At 35.5% G+C, this 22,895-nt stretch overlaps 1 protein-coding gene across 2 annotated transcripts in view; it reads left to right on the forward strand.

The window, feature by feature from the left end:
• The window catches only part of SNAP25 (synaptosome associated protein 25), a 560,791-nt gene that overhangs the window by 223,069 nt on the left and 314,827 nt on the right, over nucleotides 1-22,895 (forward strand). For both annotated transcript variants that reach the window (XM_044056714.1, XM_044056704.1), the window contains exon 2: nucleotides 16,999-17,133. In XM_044056714.1, the coding sequence (XP_043912649.1) occupies nucleotides 17,062-17,133 (72 nt within the window). In that variant the 5' untranslated portion in view covers nucleotides 16,999-17,061. The remainder of the gene's footprint in view (nucleotides 1-16,998; nucleotides 17,134-22,895) is intronic.

Consider the following 22,895-nt stretch of genomic DNA (forward strand, 5'->3'; position numbering starts at 1 on the left):
GGGTACTCAGGCAGATAGAAACCTGAACTTTGACCACCACATATCTATAGTAATAAGGAAATCTTTCTATGTAGCACGTCTTATAAGTAAAGGCATCACATCTAGATCTAAGGATGCTATAATTCCATTATAATTGGCCCTCATCAGATGATTAATTAAGTACAATGCTCCCTTTTACATATACCTCACCAGACACCTGCAACAACTGAAGAGACCATATAGGTTTCTCACCAAGAAATTGCAGGGTATACAAAACAAGTCTTATGCAGAAAGACTGAAATCCCTTTCACTGTATTCTGTTTCCTACAGGCTGCTAAGGGGTGATCTGTGTCTGGCTTACAGGGCAGTCTCTGACCCGGTTTTGAAGGAAATGCTACACATTCATAAATCAAACTGCACAAGGTCACTTGCTCCAGGGATCCTGACCTACCCTCTGACGTGAATAGGTCATGCTGAAGAGATAGATACATCTCTCAGATACTGGCACTTCTCTGGAAAAACTCTTAGTTATTTATTTATTTTACATTTGTATACCTGGAAGTTCCACCTGGACAAAGGATCCATTTTCATTGGAGGCCTGGGGAGAAAAGCTCCAAAAAGAGATTAACAAATAACCATATATAACAGTAACATAATCATATTTAAAACAGTAACATTCCAAGTAACTACAGTATTTTAACATAGGCAGAGAAAAAGTTACACCATATAGGTTTCTAGCCTATATAAGGCAGTGGCATTATTTAGACCACTTCTTCAATTGTTATCTAATAAGACACAGTGATGTCACATAGGGCGTAATATATTCCTTGTAGAGTATTACCAAACTTAAGGAGTAAAAAGATCAGTGCTTAGACTCAACAGTGGTAAAGAGCAAGATATGTAAGAAAGTGAGAAGTGGGGGGAGGCAGAACTTTTGGTGTCCATTCATACTAGTAATTGGGGGGCAGAATGCTGGAAGAGAGATCAAATAAGATAGTATGGCTTGGTAGAGATATATGGGAGAGACAGTATATTCCACCTGGGTTTGTGCAGGAGCACATCCGGTTGTTGAGGTGTTCCTTTAGTAGATGTTTAAATTTAGTTGTATTGATGCAATTAATTATTGTTTTAGGTAGTGTATTCCAAATTTTAGATACCTGGTTGAAGAATAGGGAATCCCCATAGCCATACTTGAAAGAGGAACAGCTATTTGGGTGGTTGAGTATGTAGTGTATGAAGATTAGTTGGTTATAGGGCAGAAGATTAGGAAGTTCTAGCCATTTTAGATGCTGCAGTGTGTTGCAGTGTTGTGATCTATAAGGGAGGTTTCAGGCAGTATAGCCATACTTGAAAGAGGAAGTGGTTGAGTATGTAGTGTATGAATATTAGTTGGTTATAGGGCAGAAGATTAGGAAGTTCTAGCCATTTTAGATGCTGCAGTGTGTTGCAGTGTTGTGATCTATAAGGGAGGTTTCAGGCAGTATAGCCATACTTGAAAGAGGAACAGCTATTTGGGTGGTTGAGTATGTAGTGTATGAAGATTAGTTGGTTATAGGGCAGAAGATTAGGAAGTTCTAGCCATTTTAGATGCTGCAGTGTGTTGTAGTGTTGTGATCTATAAGGGAGGTTTCAGGCAAATCTTGTTATTTTGTTGTAGTGTAACAAGGATTCCAATTTCTTTAACTCTGTTTTTCTGAGGTTTGTAAGTATAGATAAAGCATAAAGGAGAGTGGAAAGAAGGTGGGTTCTGGATATGGCTTGTCTGGTAGGGTCAGTTAGGAAATGTTTGATCCTATAGAGTGAGCCTAGTTTGATATGTACCTTTTTGATGGTTATGGCTAGGTGCTTGTCAAACCTCAGGTTGTTGTCAATAGTCACTCCCAGGAGCTTAGTATGCTATACTGGTTCTATCATAGTATTATTGGAAGAGAGGATGGTGAAGGGGGGATGCTGGGTATGTGTTTTGTTACTAGTAAAGACCATGAGCTTAGTATTATTTGGGTTGCAAACAAGTTGAGCATCAGAAAGGTAACTTTCAGTGTCATTGAAGGCTTTTTGGGTTGTTTGAAGGAGTGAAGAGATAGAGGGCTTTCAGCAAATAAGGGAGGAATCATCTGCATATTGAATAATTGTTGCATGTTGAGTGGCTGTGAGTAATTTATTTGTGAATATGAAGAATAGTAGTAGACCAAGTATTGACCCTTGGGGTATGCCAACTGACACAGTTAACAGGGATGATAGTTCATTATTCCATTTGACTGCTTGTTGGCCGTCTGATAAATAGCTAAGAAACCATAACAGGGTGGACTTGCATAGATTTAGGGATGCTAGTTCATTGAGAGTGTCTGGTGGGAAACTGTGTCAAAATCTTTGGACATATCCAGAAAGATAGATGAGACATGGTGACCATTGTTTCTGAGCTGATAATTGAATTAGTGAAGTTAACGAGGGCTGTAGTGATGCTACGTTTAGGCCTAAACCTATGTTGGGAAGGGGATAGTAGGTTATTATGTAGTAGATATTGCAGTAGTTGTGTGTGAACACACTTTTCAAGGGTCTTAGCAAAATGAGGGAGAATAGCTATGGGCCTAAAGTTGCTGAGTTCAGTGGATGTCCCACTTTTGTGTACTGGGTTATATGAGAGGTTTTCCAGAGTTTTGAGATGTATTGCTCTTTAATGGACTGGTTAATAATGATAGAAACTGGGAAGGAAATCACGTCTGATGCAATTTTCAGATAGACATTGGGAATCTGATCTGCAGTGAGGGTTGTGAGTTTAAGTTTATAAAGACATTTTTTTGTGGTGCTGGTTTGTATATGCTTAATTGAGAAGGAGTTTAGTGAATGTAAAGTATGAGCAGGTAATGACAGAGGGGTATTAATGTTTTTTACAAGTGATAGGATAGAGTTGATAAAGTAGGAGTTGAACTGTGAAGCAATGTTATCAGTGGTATTGGTAGAGGTTGGAGCAGGGGTTGTGTAGAGTCCAGGCTTCAGCAGGCAGTTAATGGCTTGTCAGAATTTCTGTGCATTATTCTGATGTTTAATTTGAGTGGTATATGCAAACAAGATTCCAGTTCACGTAACACAGAGCACCTCTGTGACCCTCTTCAAACCCAACAAAGATCAGTGGATGGGTGACCTAAAATTCACTCCTGGGGTGGTATCCATGTCCCTCCTGGACAGAGGAAGTTGGTATTAACTACCATAGACCCTTGCCTCTGGGAAAATCATTCACCTATCCACCAATAATTGGGGCAACTCAGGATCAATATGGCTAAGCTTGTAAGGGCTCTAGGGCCATTAGCCTTGTAACTTTCTATGACCCTATGAATGAGATATCAGTATTAAGCATGACTGGAAGTATTTTCAATATAGTTCAACAACATTATCAGGGAAAATGAAGGCTGTGAGAAGATGGTTTGACAGCTTGTATATATTCTGTAACTGACATCAGTGGCAGGAATACTGAAATAACTGCTTCCCTTGGTCATTGTCCTGATTAAATACTTTCCTTATGTAACGCTGATTCATGTACTACTGATTTTGGAATAGATTTTGTCATCCGTAAAAACATCATTGATTTTTATGGTAGCTAATGACCAAAGCAGACGGACATATTTCTGAAATGTACAAGAAACAAATGACTACACTTTGTACACATTCATTTTTAATGTGAGTAGGGACAGTAGAAGAGTGTGAACACAAAATATAAATGTCTGGGCACATTTCTTTAGTGCATGGTCAGTAGGAACATGTATGTGCTTTGCGACTGTCTCTTTTTGTATATAGCATTTCACACCTTTAACATTTGCATGTGCTTCTGCACACATACATACTTAAATGCTCATATGTGCAGACACACACATACATACCTGTCTATCCAACTAGCAGTCAGTAAGTGTTTTTGAAGAGCCAATAACTAAATCTCACATTTTTTATATTGATATTTATTTTTATGTACCCAAATCTATTATTTCAACCTAGTTGTGTCTTCTAACCAAGTTTGAGTTACCCAACACTATGTTTGTAGTACTAAGGAAGCATACATTTTCTGATTTGTTTCAGATGGCTTGTTCAAAAGCCACTAAAATATAGTTTTTATATGATAATGGGTTGAATCATGCTGCATATAGCAGTGTAGTGATCTCCCTGGAGTACCAGGAGATGTCCTTTACAATTAAATGAACTTTAGAATGTATTTTTTGTCTTTGGCAGATGCAGACTGTCAAAGTTTAAATTGTTTTCTACTGTTGAATATTTAATTTATTTAATTATTTCATGCTTTTGATGAGATTTACAAATTAGGTTTATTACAAAACAGTCTTGCAAAGGGTCAGGCATAAATTTGGATGAAGCAATCGCGTACAATAAATTCCATTTTTATAATACAATGACTCAATTTTTATCATGGAGTGACTGCACTTTACCAATAAACTTGGCAAAATCATCTAGACACAGTTTGCTTGTTGGTTCATTTAGAGAAACAGTTTAATTTCATAATTCCTAAAGGATTCCTTTGAGTTTCATGCTACAGTTGTTATCTTTCATTCTGATTTAAGCCAGACATTCACATTAGACATACTTTTTATATCTATACTTTTCTCACAGAAGGTTGGTTGTATGAGTTTGCATGGATTGAGCTGTTGAATACATTATTACAGCATTTACAAAGTTAATTGTGTGATTCATTTTCACAGGGAGAAGTGCACAGCTTATGCTGTACTTTGACAGTGCATTTTAATATTTAACAGATTTATTATTATGAAATAATTGCATGCCTATAAGTATTCATAATATTTCAGGGTTTAACATATATGTGTGCAAATCCAATGCCATATTTCTTATGAGGCCTATTTAGCTTTTGGGGTTCTTAGTGCTTCATTTTGAAATGAATCATGTCTAATCTGCAGGCCTAACTCATGACAGAATTAGATGGGTATCATATTTTAGCTCACAATACCCAGCTATAGCTCAACTACTTTTAGGCCTATGGTTTTCTGAGATTTTCTACACTTCCATTTCATTCCATAGCTTAGGTACCTTATACAATATTGCCATTTTTATAGAAATTCTCTCATAGAATAAGATTTTGTTTTTGTTTTGCTTTTGCTCTGGCCTAGGATAATTGTCAAGAGCTAACCTATAATGGTTATCTTAGTTTCACACACACAAACACATGTACACAATACACAAACACACACACACACACACACACACGCACACGCATACACACACACAAACACATACACACACACACATATATATATATATATATATATATATATATATATATATATATATATATATAATGTATATATGCTTTTGTGGATTGATGTATATATGTGTGTAATATGTGTGTGTATGGGAGTACTGCACATAATCTAAACCAGCATTTTGTTGACAGCAAAATACCTATACTGCAAAATGTCTACACAGCAAAATCATCTAAACACAAAATACTGACAAAGTTGAAGTTATACTAGGGAAGGGTTTATGCCCTTTTCCCACTGTTGTGCAACCTTGGATTTGATATATATAATTAGCAAGGGTGTGTGGGTGCAGCTCCCCCCCCCCCCCACACACACAAAAACAGTGGATTTCTATGCGGATAGGTATTGTCAATGTTTTCCTCACACACACCCTACTAAATTTCATATACCAACTCTGAGGTCATACAGCAGTAAGGAAGGGATATAAACACTTCCTTATAGAGCTTCAATTTTGAATGCATTTTGTGTTTAGATGTTTTGCAGTTTAGACATTTTGTAGTTTTGATTTAGTTTAGATATTTTGCTGTCAATATGTTGACAGTAGATCATATGCTGGTTTAGACAGTGTGCGTTACAGATATACTTGTATCTTTTACTGCGGGCACGTGTATAGCGGTGACTTTTGCATTCAGTAATTCTCAGGTTATATTCCCTGTGTTCCACTGATTCCCTTAATGTGCTTGCTTGCTCTATTTAACTGCTGAACTTGTATACTTCTGATGGCCTCAGATTCAGTTAGTGCTTTATCGGCTGCATCTCATCTACTGAGATATATTAACAGACAAACACTACTGTGATATATTAATAGGCAAACATAGAGGTCTACAGATTAATTTTGGATAATGAATAATTGCCAGGCAGGAGTACTAGTATAGCATATACCTGGATAATTAAGTTATTATGATAAAAGAAAGACCTTCACAGTTATATTTCATCTTTGGCTCCAAACATTTCACCTTCATCAGAGTTTCCTTACAAAAAGAATACAAGGCATGCCAAATCTGCCTTATGCAGAGCACCTTAAAGCCTTTTTTCTTTACTCAGTCTCCTGTAGATTTCTGAGGGGTGATCTATGCCTGGCTTACAAGGCATCTACAAACACCAGACTTATCTCCTGCATATTCATAAGTCAAAAAACACCAGAAATACAAGGCCTAGGGAACCTTAATTTTGTCTTTGACAAATAGAACATGCTGGAGAGACAGATATGTGTCACAGAGACTGCCCCTTCTATGGAACAGGCTTCCCATCCATGGGAAGCTGAGTTCATCTATTACACAGTTTAAGCACAGCCTACACCACTGGATGGGGAATAGGAAATTTACACTAGGCCTGGTACCCATGTCCCTTATGGACAGAGGTAGCTTACAAATGCCTGACCCTCAATGTCCTATTTGGATGCAGGACATCATTATTCTTTTAGGAAAACCTGACTAGGTTTAGAAAGGCCCCTGGGTCATTAGTCTGGTAACAAACTATGAATGTATCTATGAATCAGCAGAAAATATAAACAAATTGGCTGATAACGAAACTATTGGTGCACAAGACTAACATTTATTTTAACATCCTAGCATTGGGAACATATTCAGAATTGGTCATTAACCTCTACGGATTTGAGCAATTTATGTAATGCTAGACTGAATGATAATTGTTAGAAAAGAAAACATCTATGTGTAATCCTTGAAACTTGTAAAAATGTGTGCAATGGTTTGTTTTCTATTCTATATCTGTTTTTGTGCCCATGTCATTGTTTTAATGCTATGCATTTAATTTTGGGGGAAAAATTAACTTCATCTTTTGATATCTAAGTGCTTCGTGATGCTACCTTTCGAAAGAACTGGGTGGCAGTACCATTCATATACGTCATTTAACAGATTCATATTTTGATTGAACATGATATTTAATGTAGAATATAGATATGCTTATTGACATCTTTTATTGACTCTCACCAATTCTTTTATTTAAATAAAGTTTGTTATAATGATGGGACAACTCCACAGTCATAATAGAATTATAAATAAGCTCTTATTCAAAGCTGTGATATCACTTGCTGGTTTTAGATACAGACTTCTATCCTTACAGCTAAAAGAAAAGTCAACTACAGAATAAAGCACTGACACACTTTTCAGTAATAAGAGACAAAAAGACATATTCAGTAGACTTGGCAGCTGCCTTGATGTTTTTTCCTGGTACTGTAATTTATACTAAATTATATGCATACAAACATATTTCAAATTTCTTTACTCTGCTGGCAAAAATCTGGAGACCTCTGTTCTCGATACACACACACACACACACACACACACACACACACACACACACACACACACACACACACACACACACACACATAGACTGTCCTTTCAAATAAGTAAGAAAATGGTAGAAGTACACAACCATAAGAACCCATCTCTGAAGTAATATACATATAAGCACAAATTTTCAATTGTTTGCATTATTAGGAAAAGCTTCCCTTTTGGAAAATAACTACAGTGCTCACCCTACCCAGTCAAATGACTGGCCAGACACTTTCAAGATATGGGACACCCAACTCTTATGGTGCAAATAAAAGAGGCGGTTCGGATTCTAAACATAAACAATGCATAGATGGCAATGAATGTGGAATATTATACTAACTAGATCCTCTTATTCATGTGACAAACACACAGTGCAATAGGAACTTGTGCAATAAGAAATCACTCATCTGCTGAAAATTATAGATAAGGTAAACTGTGGTAATATGTAGTAGAATAACCTGTTTAATATGAAGTGAAGAATATATGTCCATTGTATGTTTTATTCTATGTATGTATATGTCTTCTCAATTCGAGCCTGATGCACACAATTTTATTCAGACCGCACTTTTATAGGCTAAATGACAATGTTTACTTTGACTTGACTTTGACAAATCTCATAATACTCTGCCCACAGTTCTGCGGAAAAAAAATAGCCTGCTCCCACCCTGAGTAAAGATTTGAACAAAAGAATCTTTTGCTGACATATCCATTAGACAGGTGTCTATACTTACCACTACCACAACATTTAACCCAGTAAACACAGACTTCTTTAAAACATTGATTTAAATTACACATTTCATATAGATCACTAGAGGATTTTTTAATTTCACATATATTTATGCACAGAGCTCAGTCATGTCACAATTTTTCAAACAGTATACTATGATAGAGTGAAGCATGATTTATGAATTCCTTTCTCAACACATCTGCATCTTTTCTTGCATAAAATTCTTGTTGCTACATACTTCTGTTCTATATACTCAAAAGGTATGTGGTGCCATTGCTAATATTTTACTTTATAATAACACAGTTTTCATAGAAGTATATTTCCCTTTCCCCCTGCCTACCTTGCTTCAACCTGTCCATGGATTGCTCTGTCTCCCATGTCACTGTAGACTCTGCCCTGTAGCCTTACCTGCTGTTGTCCGTACATTGCAAACAGCGATGCAGATACTCACCTGTACAGCAAGCTTCTCTATACTAGCTAAGACTTGTGGGTGAACTTCACTTCAAAAAAGAGCTGTATGTGTCCTTTAAACAAAAAAAAAAAAACTTAAATGTGAATGCCCCTAACTGCTAATAGTATTACTGCAGGACAGCACTGAGTAAAATGATTTAGTAGCAGAGTTAGCTTTGTTGCAGCTGTTACGATAACATCCGCTATGCCATCCCTTAGATATGGCTTTTCTCCCATTCATTCCTTTGCCCATATAACCTCATATTAATGCCTAAACCTCCAACACAAGCATTTGCTCGACCTTACTTGTATGCTAGTTTTTAGTTACTCATATCTATTTTTCCTATTAACCTATCACTGCAACTTTGGTTGTTAATACGTTCATTACTTTTGCTGTATTATTCTACATAATGTAGCTCCCTTATTGCCATACTATATCTGTCTCTTCTCAATTATTTAGCCTTTTGTAGTTTTTCACCTCACCACCTTTGTCAGCTATCCCCACACACATTTACCAAGTCCAGTAATTTACAGGTAGGTTTTCTTCTCCACTCATACTGTCTTCAGACCTGGTTTCAGCCTGATCCATTCACCCTGGCTACTCTTGGGCTCACACCACTCCCCTACCCTACCCCCAACTGTCTTCAGGCCTGGTTTCAGCCTGGTCCATTCACCCTGACTACTCTTGGGCTCATGCCACTTCCCTACCCGACTCCCACTACTCTTAAACTTATATCTCTTAACTCCACCCACTACTTCAAACACACCAATCACATTCAAGTACACCAACTCCTTCCCCGGCCTATCCTGTCCAACCCACTACTGTCATACACTTACATCTCCACCTTCCCTCCCACTGTTCCAATCTTCATTGCACTACCCACTTCTATTGTAGTACCTAAATAGCTTACATTTTCATTAGCTAGTCATAAACCTCTCCCTAAAATCAACCCTCCCCTCTATTAATTTCTTCTATAGTTCCTCATTTCAGTTCTCCCAGTCATCATCACCCTCCTAAAGTTATCTCTCAACATTCATACATTGGTACCACATTTCACATTCACTTCACTATTTACATTGCATCTCCCTACACTTCTGTTATACCTCGCCACACCCAATCCTTTATATTCCCAATACTACCAGCCTCATTTATCATAGGGGTCATATATTTACTGCTACTTTCTCTTCTTACCATGCTCTTCTTTTTACTATTAATGCTCACTGCAATCAACTCCATCTGTATTTCCCCTGAACCAACATCTTGCACCTCCTCCCATCCATGCCACCAAAAGAGCTACTCAGATATATCCCATAGCGTCTTTCAAATAAACCCATGGTTCTTCCCCAAAATTAAAATTCTACTTCTAAAACACAACCATCAGATTCATCTCAATAGGATAAAAAGATACCAACTACCAACCACTTACATTCCCAAATTATCAACCATACCCCTTTCTGGAGGCATCCACCCTAATCCAAGGCCTTCTTCATGTAACTCATACCCTCTGTCTAATACTTACAAAGCCTTAAATGTAGTCACTCTAAACTTCCAAAGTATTCATAATAAAATTACTGACTTTTATGCAAGTTTAGCCCACAATCATCCTGACATTATTACCACTACTGGGACCTGGCTCAAACCTAATGCAAAATATTCAGAATTTCTCCCTCTGGGCTTCAACACCATATGTTCAGATAGATTGCACAAAAAAGGCGGTAGCATTGCATTCCTTTTCCCCACTACCTACAGCATAGCATCATACTCAAATACTGTTCCACAGTTCTACAATGCTGAAATTCTCATCTCATTCCTAAAAATAAATCAAAAAGCTTATGCATCATTGTTGTATACATACCCCTTGGTGATAATATACCTATTCTTGAAGAAATCCTTGTCTGGATCACTACTACAATTAGTAATTAAACCATTCTTGGCTAAATTTTGGCTCTAAATATCCATTCTCATACATTTCATTTGTATGAATTCTCTCAACTTATCACCACTCCAACCAGATTCAATCGCACTAATAATGATGGTTCTGTACTAGATTGGATATTCGTCACTCATCATCATCTCCTTGCCTTTGTTATTAGAAGTTCCCCCTCCATCCAAAAGGAACATCACTATAAACAAACGTGGAATATGGCCAACTTCAACCCTCAGAAATTCATTAATCTACTGAAAAAATGAATTGGAATATCTTAAAAACTTTTAATTATTTTTAGAAACTCTAGACCATCTAGCATCCCCCGCCCTGATTAAAAAGAATTAAAACTCACTATGCCCCTTGGCTAACATAACGAACAAAAGAAGAAATGCTAAGTAGAGACAAAGCCTAAAGACAGTGACTAAAAAATAAAAACCCTCCAGACCTTCTGAATTTCAGGCAGCTTTACAACCAAATACAAAAACTAGTAAACAAAGACAAAAAAGAATATTATCTAAAATTCCAAACCAGTCATAAGCAGAACTCCACATCCATATCATCACTTCTAAATCTAGGCGCCAAAACTAATCCTTGTCCATTTCCAGATAAAAGTCATGTGCAAATAGCTAATATCTTTAACTTCCACTTTATAACCACTATAACGAACATCACTACTGGCTTTTCCTTACCTCACTGTGACAATATCATCCTCCCTCAGTTTTTCTGAAATGATAATTCATCTAACAGCCAAATTCACTTTCAAACCTGTTCCAACTAGCACTATTAAAAACTTCTCCTCAAACTCAAAACTAGCTCAAATGCAGTGGACAACCTACCTTCAGAATATTTAAAACTAGCTGCAGAGGCTATAGCCTATCCTATCAGTATACTGATCAATAGATCCACCCTTGTAGCCTACATCCCAAAAATCTGGAAAAAAGCATTTATTCTACCACTCCACAAAGGCAGCAACTCCACTGACATCTCAAACTTCCATTGTACAACAATCCCCTCTCCCATCTTTAAGCTTCTTGAGAAATGTATACAAGTACAACTTTTGGACTTTCTTCTCAACAACCACAATACTGTTTTAGGCCAGGTCACAGTACAATGGCCACCTTGATATCTTTCATTAATACAGTTAACAAGACTAGAGACTCTGGTAAAATTGTCTCTTCCCTATTTCTAGATTTATCAAACACCTTTGATACAGTTTCTCACCCACTTCTGTTTCTAAACAATCTGTCTCAGATTGGCCTTGCACCCTCCTCTCTCAACTGGTTTTCTAGTTACCCATCAGACAGACAGACAACAGGCAGTTAATGGCAGCCCTCTTTCTCTTCATTTCTGCCCAACTCTACTGGTGATTCCCAGGCTCCATATTGGGTCCCCTCCTATTCAGTCTCTCACCCACTGCTTCTAAATCATCTGTCTCAGATTGGCCTTGCCCCCTCCTTTCTAAACTGGTTTCTAGTTACCTATCAGTCAGACAACACGCAGTTAAATGGCAGACCTCCTTCTCTTCATTTCTGCATAAATCTACTGGTGTTCCCCAAGCTTCCATATCGAGTCCCCTCCTGTTCAGCATCTTTATTACTGATTTCCAGTCTTCTTTCAATCAGGGCTCTCTTATGCAATATACAGATGATGCTACTATTATCTGCTCTGCTGAATCCGTATCTGACCTCCAACAAATAACTCAACTGGCCTTTACCTCCACAGAGAACTGGCATAGTAACAATCATTGTTTACTTAACCCAAGCAAAACCGAGCTAATTGTATTTTCCCCAAGAAAAAAATCATCATAAACAAGGCCCAGTTTACCATACTCTCTCAGAGCAAAATGTTAATTGAAGTTGTAACTAACACTAAACTTTTGGGTGTAATTATTGATGAACAGCTAAAATTTGAACCCCACGTACACCATAATGTTAACAAAACACACCAAAACTAGGCATTATTTCTCGACACAAACACTTTCTTAGCCCCCCACTAAACAAACCCTAGCTGCCACTTATCTACTTCCCTCTCTTGTCTATAGTGTCCCGATACTTACCAACCTATAATCGTCTCTAGAGATGTGTTATAATAAAGTCGCCAATTTCACTGGAAATGCTAAATACTCCACCCACCACTGCAAAGCTCTACATTCTCTTAACTGGTTTGAACTCCTTAACCATCTCTCCTACCTGTAACTAACAGAACATAAAATAATTTACAAACCTCCAATTTTCCCTGCCTTGCTTCCTTATTCACCAACTATCTACCCAAAATGTCTCAAAGATCAGAAAATCAACATCTTCTACAAGTGCACAAGTCTAACCTATCTGCTAGTCAGCTTCTATACAAGTGTTCTGGAGCTAAAGTCTGGAAAGCTGTACCAGATCTATTCAGAACTTTGCCTGATTTAAAATCTCCTTACAAAATTACTCCTCTTCTGTCTGGAACTACACTTGTATCAAACCTCATCCTTTTACATTTTGATGATCCCTACTAAATAATCTTCTATTTACCCAACTGTTTCCTCTTTAACTCTATAAAAAAATCCACTTCCTATATTTTGACCTGAACATCCTTACTACTTTAATGGCAGAAGTTTTTCATATAATGTCTAGCCTTTGCATGTATGTCTAACTTTGTAATTTAATTTTTGTATAAAATGTTCTATTGTCAAATTCAGTTTTACCTTCATATTAACTAACTGTTAATCTACCTGTCTATGTACATGTTTCTGTTGAACTTACTAATTGTTAAAGATTGCACTTTGTTCAGAGTTTTTGCGGAGCTTTTCTCTCCGGCAGTCCACTGAAAATGGGCACTTATAGCCAAGTGGACTATCCTGGTAAACAAATATCAATCAATAAATAAATGTATGTGGCTTTCACAAAGCCACTAGAAGGAGCTATAATAAAATGTTAAACTGGGAGAACCTATCAGAGAAAAAACATAAATTACACAATTTGTTTCCTATTTTAATGCAAGTTTAAGTTATGTTTTAAACTGAAATAGTAGTCAAACAATCAACTCGTAATTCATGTGGAAATCTCCCTTCAGACTGCATTAGTTCCAGCCAACTCACTAAGATATATTAGAAAGGTAATTCACTGCACTCTCCCATGATGTTACTGAGATTTACAAATGATCTTTATTCTAAACCACTCATGCATACAGTCAAGCATGAGTTGAGATGAGGTAACCACAGATAGAATAAATGTTCATTATTAATTTAAACAAAATTACTCCATCTTTGTCTTTAGGTGACCATGCATTACCACTGAAACTGTTTAGTTCACTTAAAAAAAACAACAAATGAAGCCAATGCTTTCAGCAGGCTTCTTTTATATTTTTCGTGCTGCAGGTAACTTTATGATTTGAACCAGACAGACCATTTTATGTATAACTTTCTCATAAAAATTTAGTTTGAAGACATTGTGTCTAACTATGCAGCATTACCAAACTCATGTATTACTTTGTACTTATTCCAGCATTATTTAACTAGTTGCATGTATGCAAATATAAAGTCTAATTTTTATAATGCCTTTTTATCTTCTGGACAGTTATAACATTGTTTTGAAATGATACATGTATAATCTGCAGGCTTAACAAAGGACAGGACTAGAAAGGTATCATATTTTAATGTGCCTAATAGTTGGATATCAACCTATTACCATTGGGAGTATTGTTTTTTGCACATTATACATTTCTGTTTTATTAAATGGCTTTAGCATACAAGCCATTTTTCTATTTTAACATACTTTTCTCATAAACCTGAACATTATGTACTGCCAGATTTCAAAAGACTGGCTCTGAGGAAGTAACTTATGCCAAGACTTGGTCTGAAAGTAAGTGACTTACTCCCAAAGCAAGTCTTTTGGAATATGGTCCCCACTGTGAGCCTGTTTATTGATAAAGTAAGTCACTTACACCAGGAACAAGTCTTTTGAATCAGGACAGACTTACACCAGAACAAGTCACTTACACTGACAGCATGTCCTTTGAAATCAGGCCCTATAATTCTGACATCTTACTCACGTGTATATATTTTATTTTATATATTTCTGTATGCCTAAGAGTATCAGTAACCTATGCATTCAGTACACTTTTACATACCGAAGGGTATCAGTAACCTATGCAATCAGTACACTTCTATGTTTCCTTTAAGAAAACAGGTAGCTTTTCCTATGCTTTAGTGAGTCATTCTCCAAGTCATTTTTTGAACATCAAGCTGCATGACTTGAAAAATCAATTTAAAAACACATTAGTGAATCCTTCTCTGAGCCTTTTTCGCCATGACATGAATTAAAACATATTGACTCTGCAGTTCAACTGCAGTGTGAAAAGTGAAGAAAAACACACTGTAGTACACCACCAGCTATCACAACACAACACAACTGCAAACCATGATCAAAAGAAATTACATCAAAAACGTTGAATGCCAGTCAGGTAGCATTACAGTTTTCTAGTATGCAGACAGCTGCTGCCTCACCTGGGCCTAAACTTTCAGCTTTAGATTTAACTTCTACAGTGGTAGCACCATTGTCCTTAGGTTATTAGTGATGACATCATTCAGTACCGTTCAGCACATGTTGTTCAGCGTTCAGTGGCTGTTATTCATTTCTTAACTAGGTAAGTGTACTCGTCCTTCTCTGACCCTTTTTCTACCATGACCTGGGCAACAACAGTAAATGCAGAACATATGTATATATTCAGTTTATAATAGGCAGTCATACAGCATGTTTTTAGGAGATGGGAAGAAACTAGAGTATCTACAGAAAGCCTGTACGGAGACAGAGAAAGCATCCAATACTGCAAACTCAAAGTGACTGAGGTCAGGATTCAACCTTGGACGTTGGAGGAAGAGTGCTAACTCCTAGCAGCTCAGCTTTGGCTTTTGCAGAGCTGCTAGATAAATGCATAATCAGACAGTGTAGATTATAAAGAGGTTAGGAATATTTAATGTGGGAGGTTGTTAAGGTTTACTTTACCTCACTGAGCATGCGTTTGCCCCAACATGTGCACAAATGTTGAATAACAAGCAGTTTGACAGGGCTGTTTATCATCTGAAATGTGTTTTCTTTTTCTTTCATTGTTTCTTTATTTACTTATTTAGTGATTGATTTAAAAACCCAGAAAGTGAACTGGTGTAATTCCTTTTTTCAGCCATAACCCAAGTAATAGGCAAAAAAAGTGTAAACAAGAAATACAGACAGTGATGAACAGAAAAAGAGGATAAAATGAGCAATCAGAATTTAAATGAAAAGCAGCTGCTTCAATGAGTTAGTGCAGTTTAACTTATTATCGGTGGATACAGCAATGGACACAGGAGACTAACAAAACAAACTCAACTTTTTTTCCTGACACCATAAAGAACATTTCATTAAGAACCAACTGAAGGCCACATTTGATTAAGTGCCAGAAAATATTATGTTAGGGTCATACTCAGAGCAGTACCAAACAGAGTATTCTTAGGAGTCAGTAAGCACCTAGATCACTAAGTAAATTACGAACCTAACAATGCTGTCTGAAGTACTTGCATACATATAGAATCTTTCTTCTAAGTCATGACTGGACACTTCACTTTGCATTTTACATCAGCTTTCGCCTGTGGTTAACTACAAGGTTTTCTACCTCTGCCATAAAGTTTGTGGAGAGCTAAACTCTTAAATTTAGTTCTAGTAATTTCTTCAAACTACATACACTATAATCTTTCATAGCACCTGTGTTCTGTGCTTTTTAGTACATCTGAATCATACTAACATCTAGGACAATTCAGTGATGCACATATATAAATAATTTGACATGTTTTGGGGTAGATTACAGATCAGTGGTCAGTTAGGCTGTTTAGGGAGTATTTTACCTAACAGGCAATGTTGTTTTGTATTAATAATTCTAAGGTCCAGGAGTGAGGGGGTTCCTGTAATGAGGTTTGGTTGTATTGGTTGTCCAATTATTTGATATAAACTTTCTGTTAAAGGCTTTTGTTTATTTCCCTATATTAGAGGCAGTGGCATTTATATTACGTCACCTAAAATTACAGTGCTTCTGTGAATTTCTTGTGTGTGTGTGTGTGTGTGTGTGTGTGTGTGTGTGTGTGTGTGTGTGTGCGTGCGTGCGTGCGTGCGTGTGTGTGTGTGTGTGTGTGTGTGTGTGTGTGTGTATGGGAATAATTTTCAAGATTTTTTTTTCCAAATTCACTTAGATGATGAGCATTGTAACTACACAGCTCACCAGTTACAATTATAATGAATTAGTAAACTAGAAGTAAATATTGTTATAAGTTATATTGAGCTGTGAAAGGTATAACTTGTATGCTGCTGCTAATAACAATACTTGTTATTTTCTAGGCCTTTCACAAGCACTGACTACCTACCTTGGTGCAGAGGCTCCCACGCAACGCACCATCCATCATGGCTGAGGATGCAGATATGCGCAATGAGCTGGAGGATATGCAGCAACGTGCTGACCAGCTGGCTGATGAGGTGAGCAAAACAGGTAGCTGCATGCTTTTCCCATGTAACTGCCACAATAAGTAACTTTTTAGTTAAGGAAACGTATTCACTTCAAAGATGCAACCTCACAAACACTAAAGTGAGCATTTGGTATATAAGTACTTTTGGTCACTGTATATCTTTTATTGCAGTAAAATGTTTACAGACATTTTAAGATGTAGACATTATGCAGTTAAATACAATTGTGTTAAACACAATGCATATATTAGGTGTATCCATATGTTTATGAGAATTATCCCATTTTAACTTAATTAATTTCAAAGAATTCAAATAGCAAATTAGTGCTGTCTGCTGCTAATGCCACATTCCTTCCCTTTAGCTATAGCAATGCTCTAGTATCAGGAACAAATTAAAGATGTATGCTACACTGACCAGATAATGAAGACTACCTCACCAGAACAACAATTAGATCAAATGTTATCATCTGCCAAGCACCCTGATACAACAGCATTAGCCTGTCTAGCAACAGTAAATGGCTCAAAGATGATACAGGAAATGTCTACATTACTTGTCATTGACACAGAAAAGCAGTATATGTAAATAGAGTGATCTAAGTCTCATTCTGAAAGATTCTCAACTCCTTTTCCACTATTTAAATAATTTATAATAATTATTTTCAGAAAGGTTTTGAAATGTACCTAAGCAAAATCCATCTTCATTTCCAAAAAGTATTCCTGTACTGTCATAGCACTCCCACAGATTTGTTCATCCTGTGAAAAAAGTAACACTTGGTTGCTTTATTATCCTTCTGTTATAACATTCCAGTGTTTTTTAATCTCTGCAAGATAAAGGGTCATCCAGGAATATGGTTTCCCTTGTTACAGTCCCTTCCCGCAGGTTTTAAATAGGGTGATTCTTTTAAAAGACTTAACAATGTATGCACTCATTATCAGTGATATACCTATTTTAGTCATTCTATGTGCTCATTTTTGTATTGCATAATCACTGAAATGGATTTCCTGTAAATAAAAACTCAGATTATGTTTATATAGAATATTTTAAAAGAACAATATATCTGGTGGACCAAAATGTCTTGCTCATATTTCCACCATTAAAGAGAAGTCCATTTGTCAAGAATCCACAAGAAAGTTTGGTTTAGAAGGCTGGTTCTCATTTTTAATCACAAGCCCAACATCAGACATGTCAAGCAACAGGTGTTTGTACTCCTGTTTGCTTTCTTCTGGAATAAAATTTCTTCAGCTTTGGCCAGGGAGGATATGAGTAATACTCTTAAGCAACTCTAAACTTACTGTCTAGAAGATAAGACTTGATGTGTTTGCTTTACGAAAAAAATAGGATTTTACAACATCATACATTGAGGAATGGCATACATTTTATGGAGCTATTCCAAACAGTAGTTGTATATAGCTCTCTTGCAGATAATGTGCAAACAGGACATATTTGGGAATATCCTTCTTGGTAATGGTTTGTCTATAGCAATGGAATATAAAATCAAGGAATAACTTATAATATTATACTTATACCTGAGATGCAAAATGTAAACTCAACCACTATTCCATCATTTATATGTCTCCAAATTATGACTGCTTATATAATTCAAGCTAAGTGCTCTTTCTCTGAAGTTGTATCTATAAATGGTTGCGTTTAATTAACACACATTCTCAGCCAGCAATGCATAACCAGTCTATGATTTGCTTCCATCTATGCGAAATCTATTGTAAATCTGTTTTAAATTATGCAGAACAACATTGGTAGACCCTTTGTTATTATAAAAGAAAAATATAGAGTAATATATTTGACTGTCACCCACTAGAAGTTTAAAATATTAAGAACTATTCTAATATTCTAAAAACACCAAATACTTAATAACAAGAAGAATTCAGTATTTTCCTGATAAAATATATCAGTCACAACATTCCAAATATGAAATTCCAATTTATATAATTAAAAAATGTGATCATGCAGAAGCCTATTCCACTAATAGGTTACTATATGTGCACTTGTTTTAAATGTGTACATGCCACAATTTCTTCACTCTACATAAATATAGGCTTCATAAATGCACTAAAGACTGGTGGAAAACCAGCCAAGGGAGCATCCCCTAAATGCAAGTTGACTTGTATGTGAAAAATCAGGTCACAGAGGCTGCAGTTTCACAAATATTTCATGGTAGAATGCTACTAGAAAAGGCAAACTGTATTGAATTTATATCTTACCATAAACCCACAAATAGCTGTAAATTATTATACATGGAAACCAACAGGCTTCTCTATCCTATCTGGATGATGTGGCTAGCCCATTGCTTCTATACAAAAAACACTGGTAAATACTGGTAGTATGATACTCCAGAACGCAACACAAGTACACTGTAGTTGGTGAAGCAGACTTCTTTTATTGCATTCTGGTACCTCGGCCTTCGCCTTCTCAAGGAATACATTCATCTTGCATGTCACCACACCTTTTATATCCTTAACCATGTGAAATTAACATAATTAAATGCAATCAAACAATTAATTAAACCATTCAACAACCATTGAGTGAACCTGTTTAAATAACTTGATGAACATTGCTAAGAACATTATCAAATACATTGTTCCCATATATTAATTCCTGAAAACTTCAAAAAAACTTTTTAAATAAACATTAAATACAAAAATGTATTGTTATATGCTTTAACACTGATGTAATGAATGAGATTTAATTCTTAACATTATAATGAATAATATATGACACCATGTATTGCTCTATGAATCTATGCCAAACAATATGTATAAATATACTTTTTTGTAAATGTGGTTTTAAATATTTGATTTTTGAATTTTTCTTTTATTTTATTAATTATAAAATTGTAGGAATTTTTTGTTTTTACCAGAAATTATCTTTACCTTGATTGCTTTTTAATATACAATATTCATATTTCAAGGTTCATACCATTAGGAAAGTGAGTTTTATAATTCAGAATAAATTTGGACTACAGTGTACTTGTGTTGCGTTCTGGAGTATCATACTAGCCCATTGCTTCTGTCATCCCCTTATGTTATTAGCACTGAATTTATATTCCGACTATACCAAGCCAAGCTTAAAATATACTGTTGTCCTAAATTCCACATTCTCCTCTGTTGAATCCATTACATTTTCCTACTTCCATTTATTTCATCATCCATATATCTAGCTCTATTCATCTGATGTACATACCTGCTTGTTCTTCATCATTCTTCCTACATTGTAGTCCTCTCAGTCTTTTTGTCTAAATCATTTGCCCTTTCTGTCTGATCTCATCTTCAGAGGGAATGTTTTCCATCTGTGTAACTCCAATTCATATAACGACATTAAAAGTAACAGATAATAGGAGGTTATCTTTAAAATTTCTTACTGCAGCAAAAATTACAAGCTTCTGTATATTTCTTCAGATCAGAAACACCCACTCATTATGAAAAATTAGGCAAACTTAAATCAACCAAAGGTAATTGAGAGATTTATTTTGAAGAACAGGTTTTAAAATGAAATGTTCATTTAACCCAGTGTAATTGTAAGCATGTGACAAAGTCTGTCACTGATATTTGATACAATATTAACACCACCACCCCTTCATTCATAATCGCTACAACAAAAGTGCATAATTTAAAAGTATGTGTATCGCGAGTGTTAAATTATGTTTGAATACTAGACTATCCCTTCCACACTTAACATCGTTAACATATGTTTATAAAACAGTGCCCACAAATGAGCAATTAATCAAAAATGTCATTAAAAAAGTTAATAGATACGGATCTGCAGGTCCAGGTAAAATGCCAGCTATATTATATAGGATGAATGATAAAATTTCATACATATTACATCCAATTTTCAATACACTTTTACAATTTGGAATAGTACCAAAATGTGGAAGCTATCTGATATTACCTTAATACATAAAAAGGAAAGTAATTTCTAAATTAAAAACTATATGCATATCAGTTTAATTTCCATTAATGGCAAATGTGAGAGATGTATCACACAGCTTTTGGGGGAAAACAGCACTGATATAAACATTTTAGTACTTGAACAGCATGGTTTTGTAATGGACAGGTTGATTTTAACCAATCTAATTAATGGACAGTTTGATTTTAACCAATCTGATTAACTTCTGTGATTAAGTCTGGTATAGGATCGAGAGTTATCTATTTGAATTTGGCTAAGATCCTTGACTCACTGTCTCACAATACTATATATATATATATATATATATATATATATATATATATATATATATATATATATGTTCAGTGTTAATCCATATTTAGTGGATTATGTGTTGGTTATCTAAAAGAACCCAAACCGTTATAGACAGTGGCATTCAATTACAATATCTGCCAATAAATCAAGTAGTGCCACAGGGATATATTTGTGGTTCAACACTTTAATTTTTACTGCAATTGTGGGAAGAAAAACAATTCTGGATTGCAAAATATGAGAATGAATTTAAAATGGTTATGTGATGCAAGATGGTGTAGGCTGTGAGTATGGTTAGTCAGTATAACGATTTGGGAGCCATGATAACTAGTACCTTCTCAATTAGTACTCATACTAAAATTGTAAGAACTAAAGCAATACAACAGTTTAGTTTTATACTCCAAAACATGCCTACACATTTATATAAAGTATACTAAAAAGAACAACATTGATAAAGAACTTGTGTTATATGGACAGATGCAAATACTTAAGATTGTATCACTACACTACAGATATATCGGGAGAAACAGGCTTATAAAGTATTTAATGACCCAGTTTTACAGATTCTTTTAATGTAAATATTTACAGGAATGATGTTATACATAGATTGTAAGGAAAAATTTTAATCTAGTGTGTGTATTACTCAGAAAATTGTATTACTGCAGAATAATATAGTTCATCTTCTAAATTTTGAAGTTTCAAAACATCAAATTTCTTATGGTTGAGACCATAAGATCGAAGTTTTAAACTTTGAACCTTTTAAACTGAGATTGCCTTACAGCACGGAATGGTATATTTATGGTTTTTCATCTCTGTAGTGCAATCTCAGAGTTGGTATATTTAATTAGCAGAAGGTACAGGGGGTCTTTCCCCCTTGCAAAATTTAAAAACAATATTTTTTTTCATTTTTCTTTTTATTTAAATTTCAAAGTTTCAAAACTTTGATCTTATGGTCTCAACCATAAGAAAGTGGACATTTTGAAAATTTGAAATTTAGAATTATACCCAATATTATACCTGTGTGTCAGAATACTGGCAAATATAGGCAAATTTAAGAAGAATTTTGGTGACTGAGTGGTGTTCAGAGTATTTGACCCAGAATTTGGAGAATCAGTGCTTTTTGATGAGACCAATAAAGCCTGAACTCTACAACCTATTTATGAACTTAAAAACACTCTGCATCAGAACTTTATCACTGTTAGTATAACCGCAAATATTCTTCATATAAATATGATGAATAAAATGATAATGCAAGTACAGGTGCAACAACTTTTCATTAAGTATCATTCTCATGTTCCTATCTAGTGTGCCATTTTTATTTTATTTCCTTCAAATTTGTATTCCTTTTCTAAGCAAATCTAGATCTATTCCCAGTAATGATAACTATTCAGGAAGTGTCAGCAAGAATTGTCCAGTTTTGAGAAATAATCTTCATAATGACACTGAAATCTAAACTATACCTTATTATATAGAACTGTGTGAGTTATTTGACTGAAATAAATCAGCTTTTCTAACCAAGCAGTTCTCACTGACAAATAAAGCTGCGCTCAAGGTATTAA

This window comes from Protopterus annectens, chromosome 1.part2 (assembly GCF_019279795.1).
Source record: "Protopterus annectens isolate FY-2018-M chromosome 1.part2, PAN1.0, whole genome shotgun sequence".
Lineage (NCBI taxonomy): Eukaryota > Metazoa > Chordata > Ceratodontiformes > Protopteridae > Protopterus > Protopterus annectens.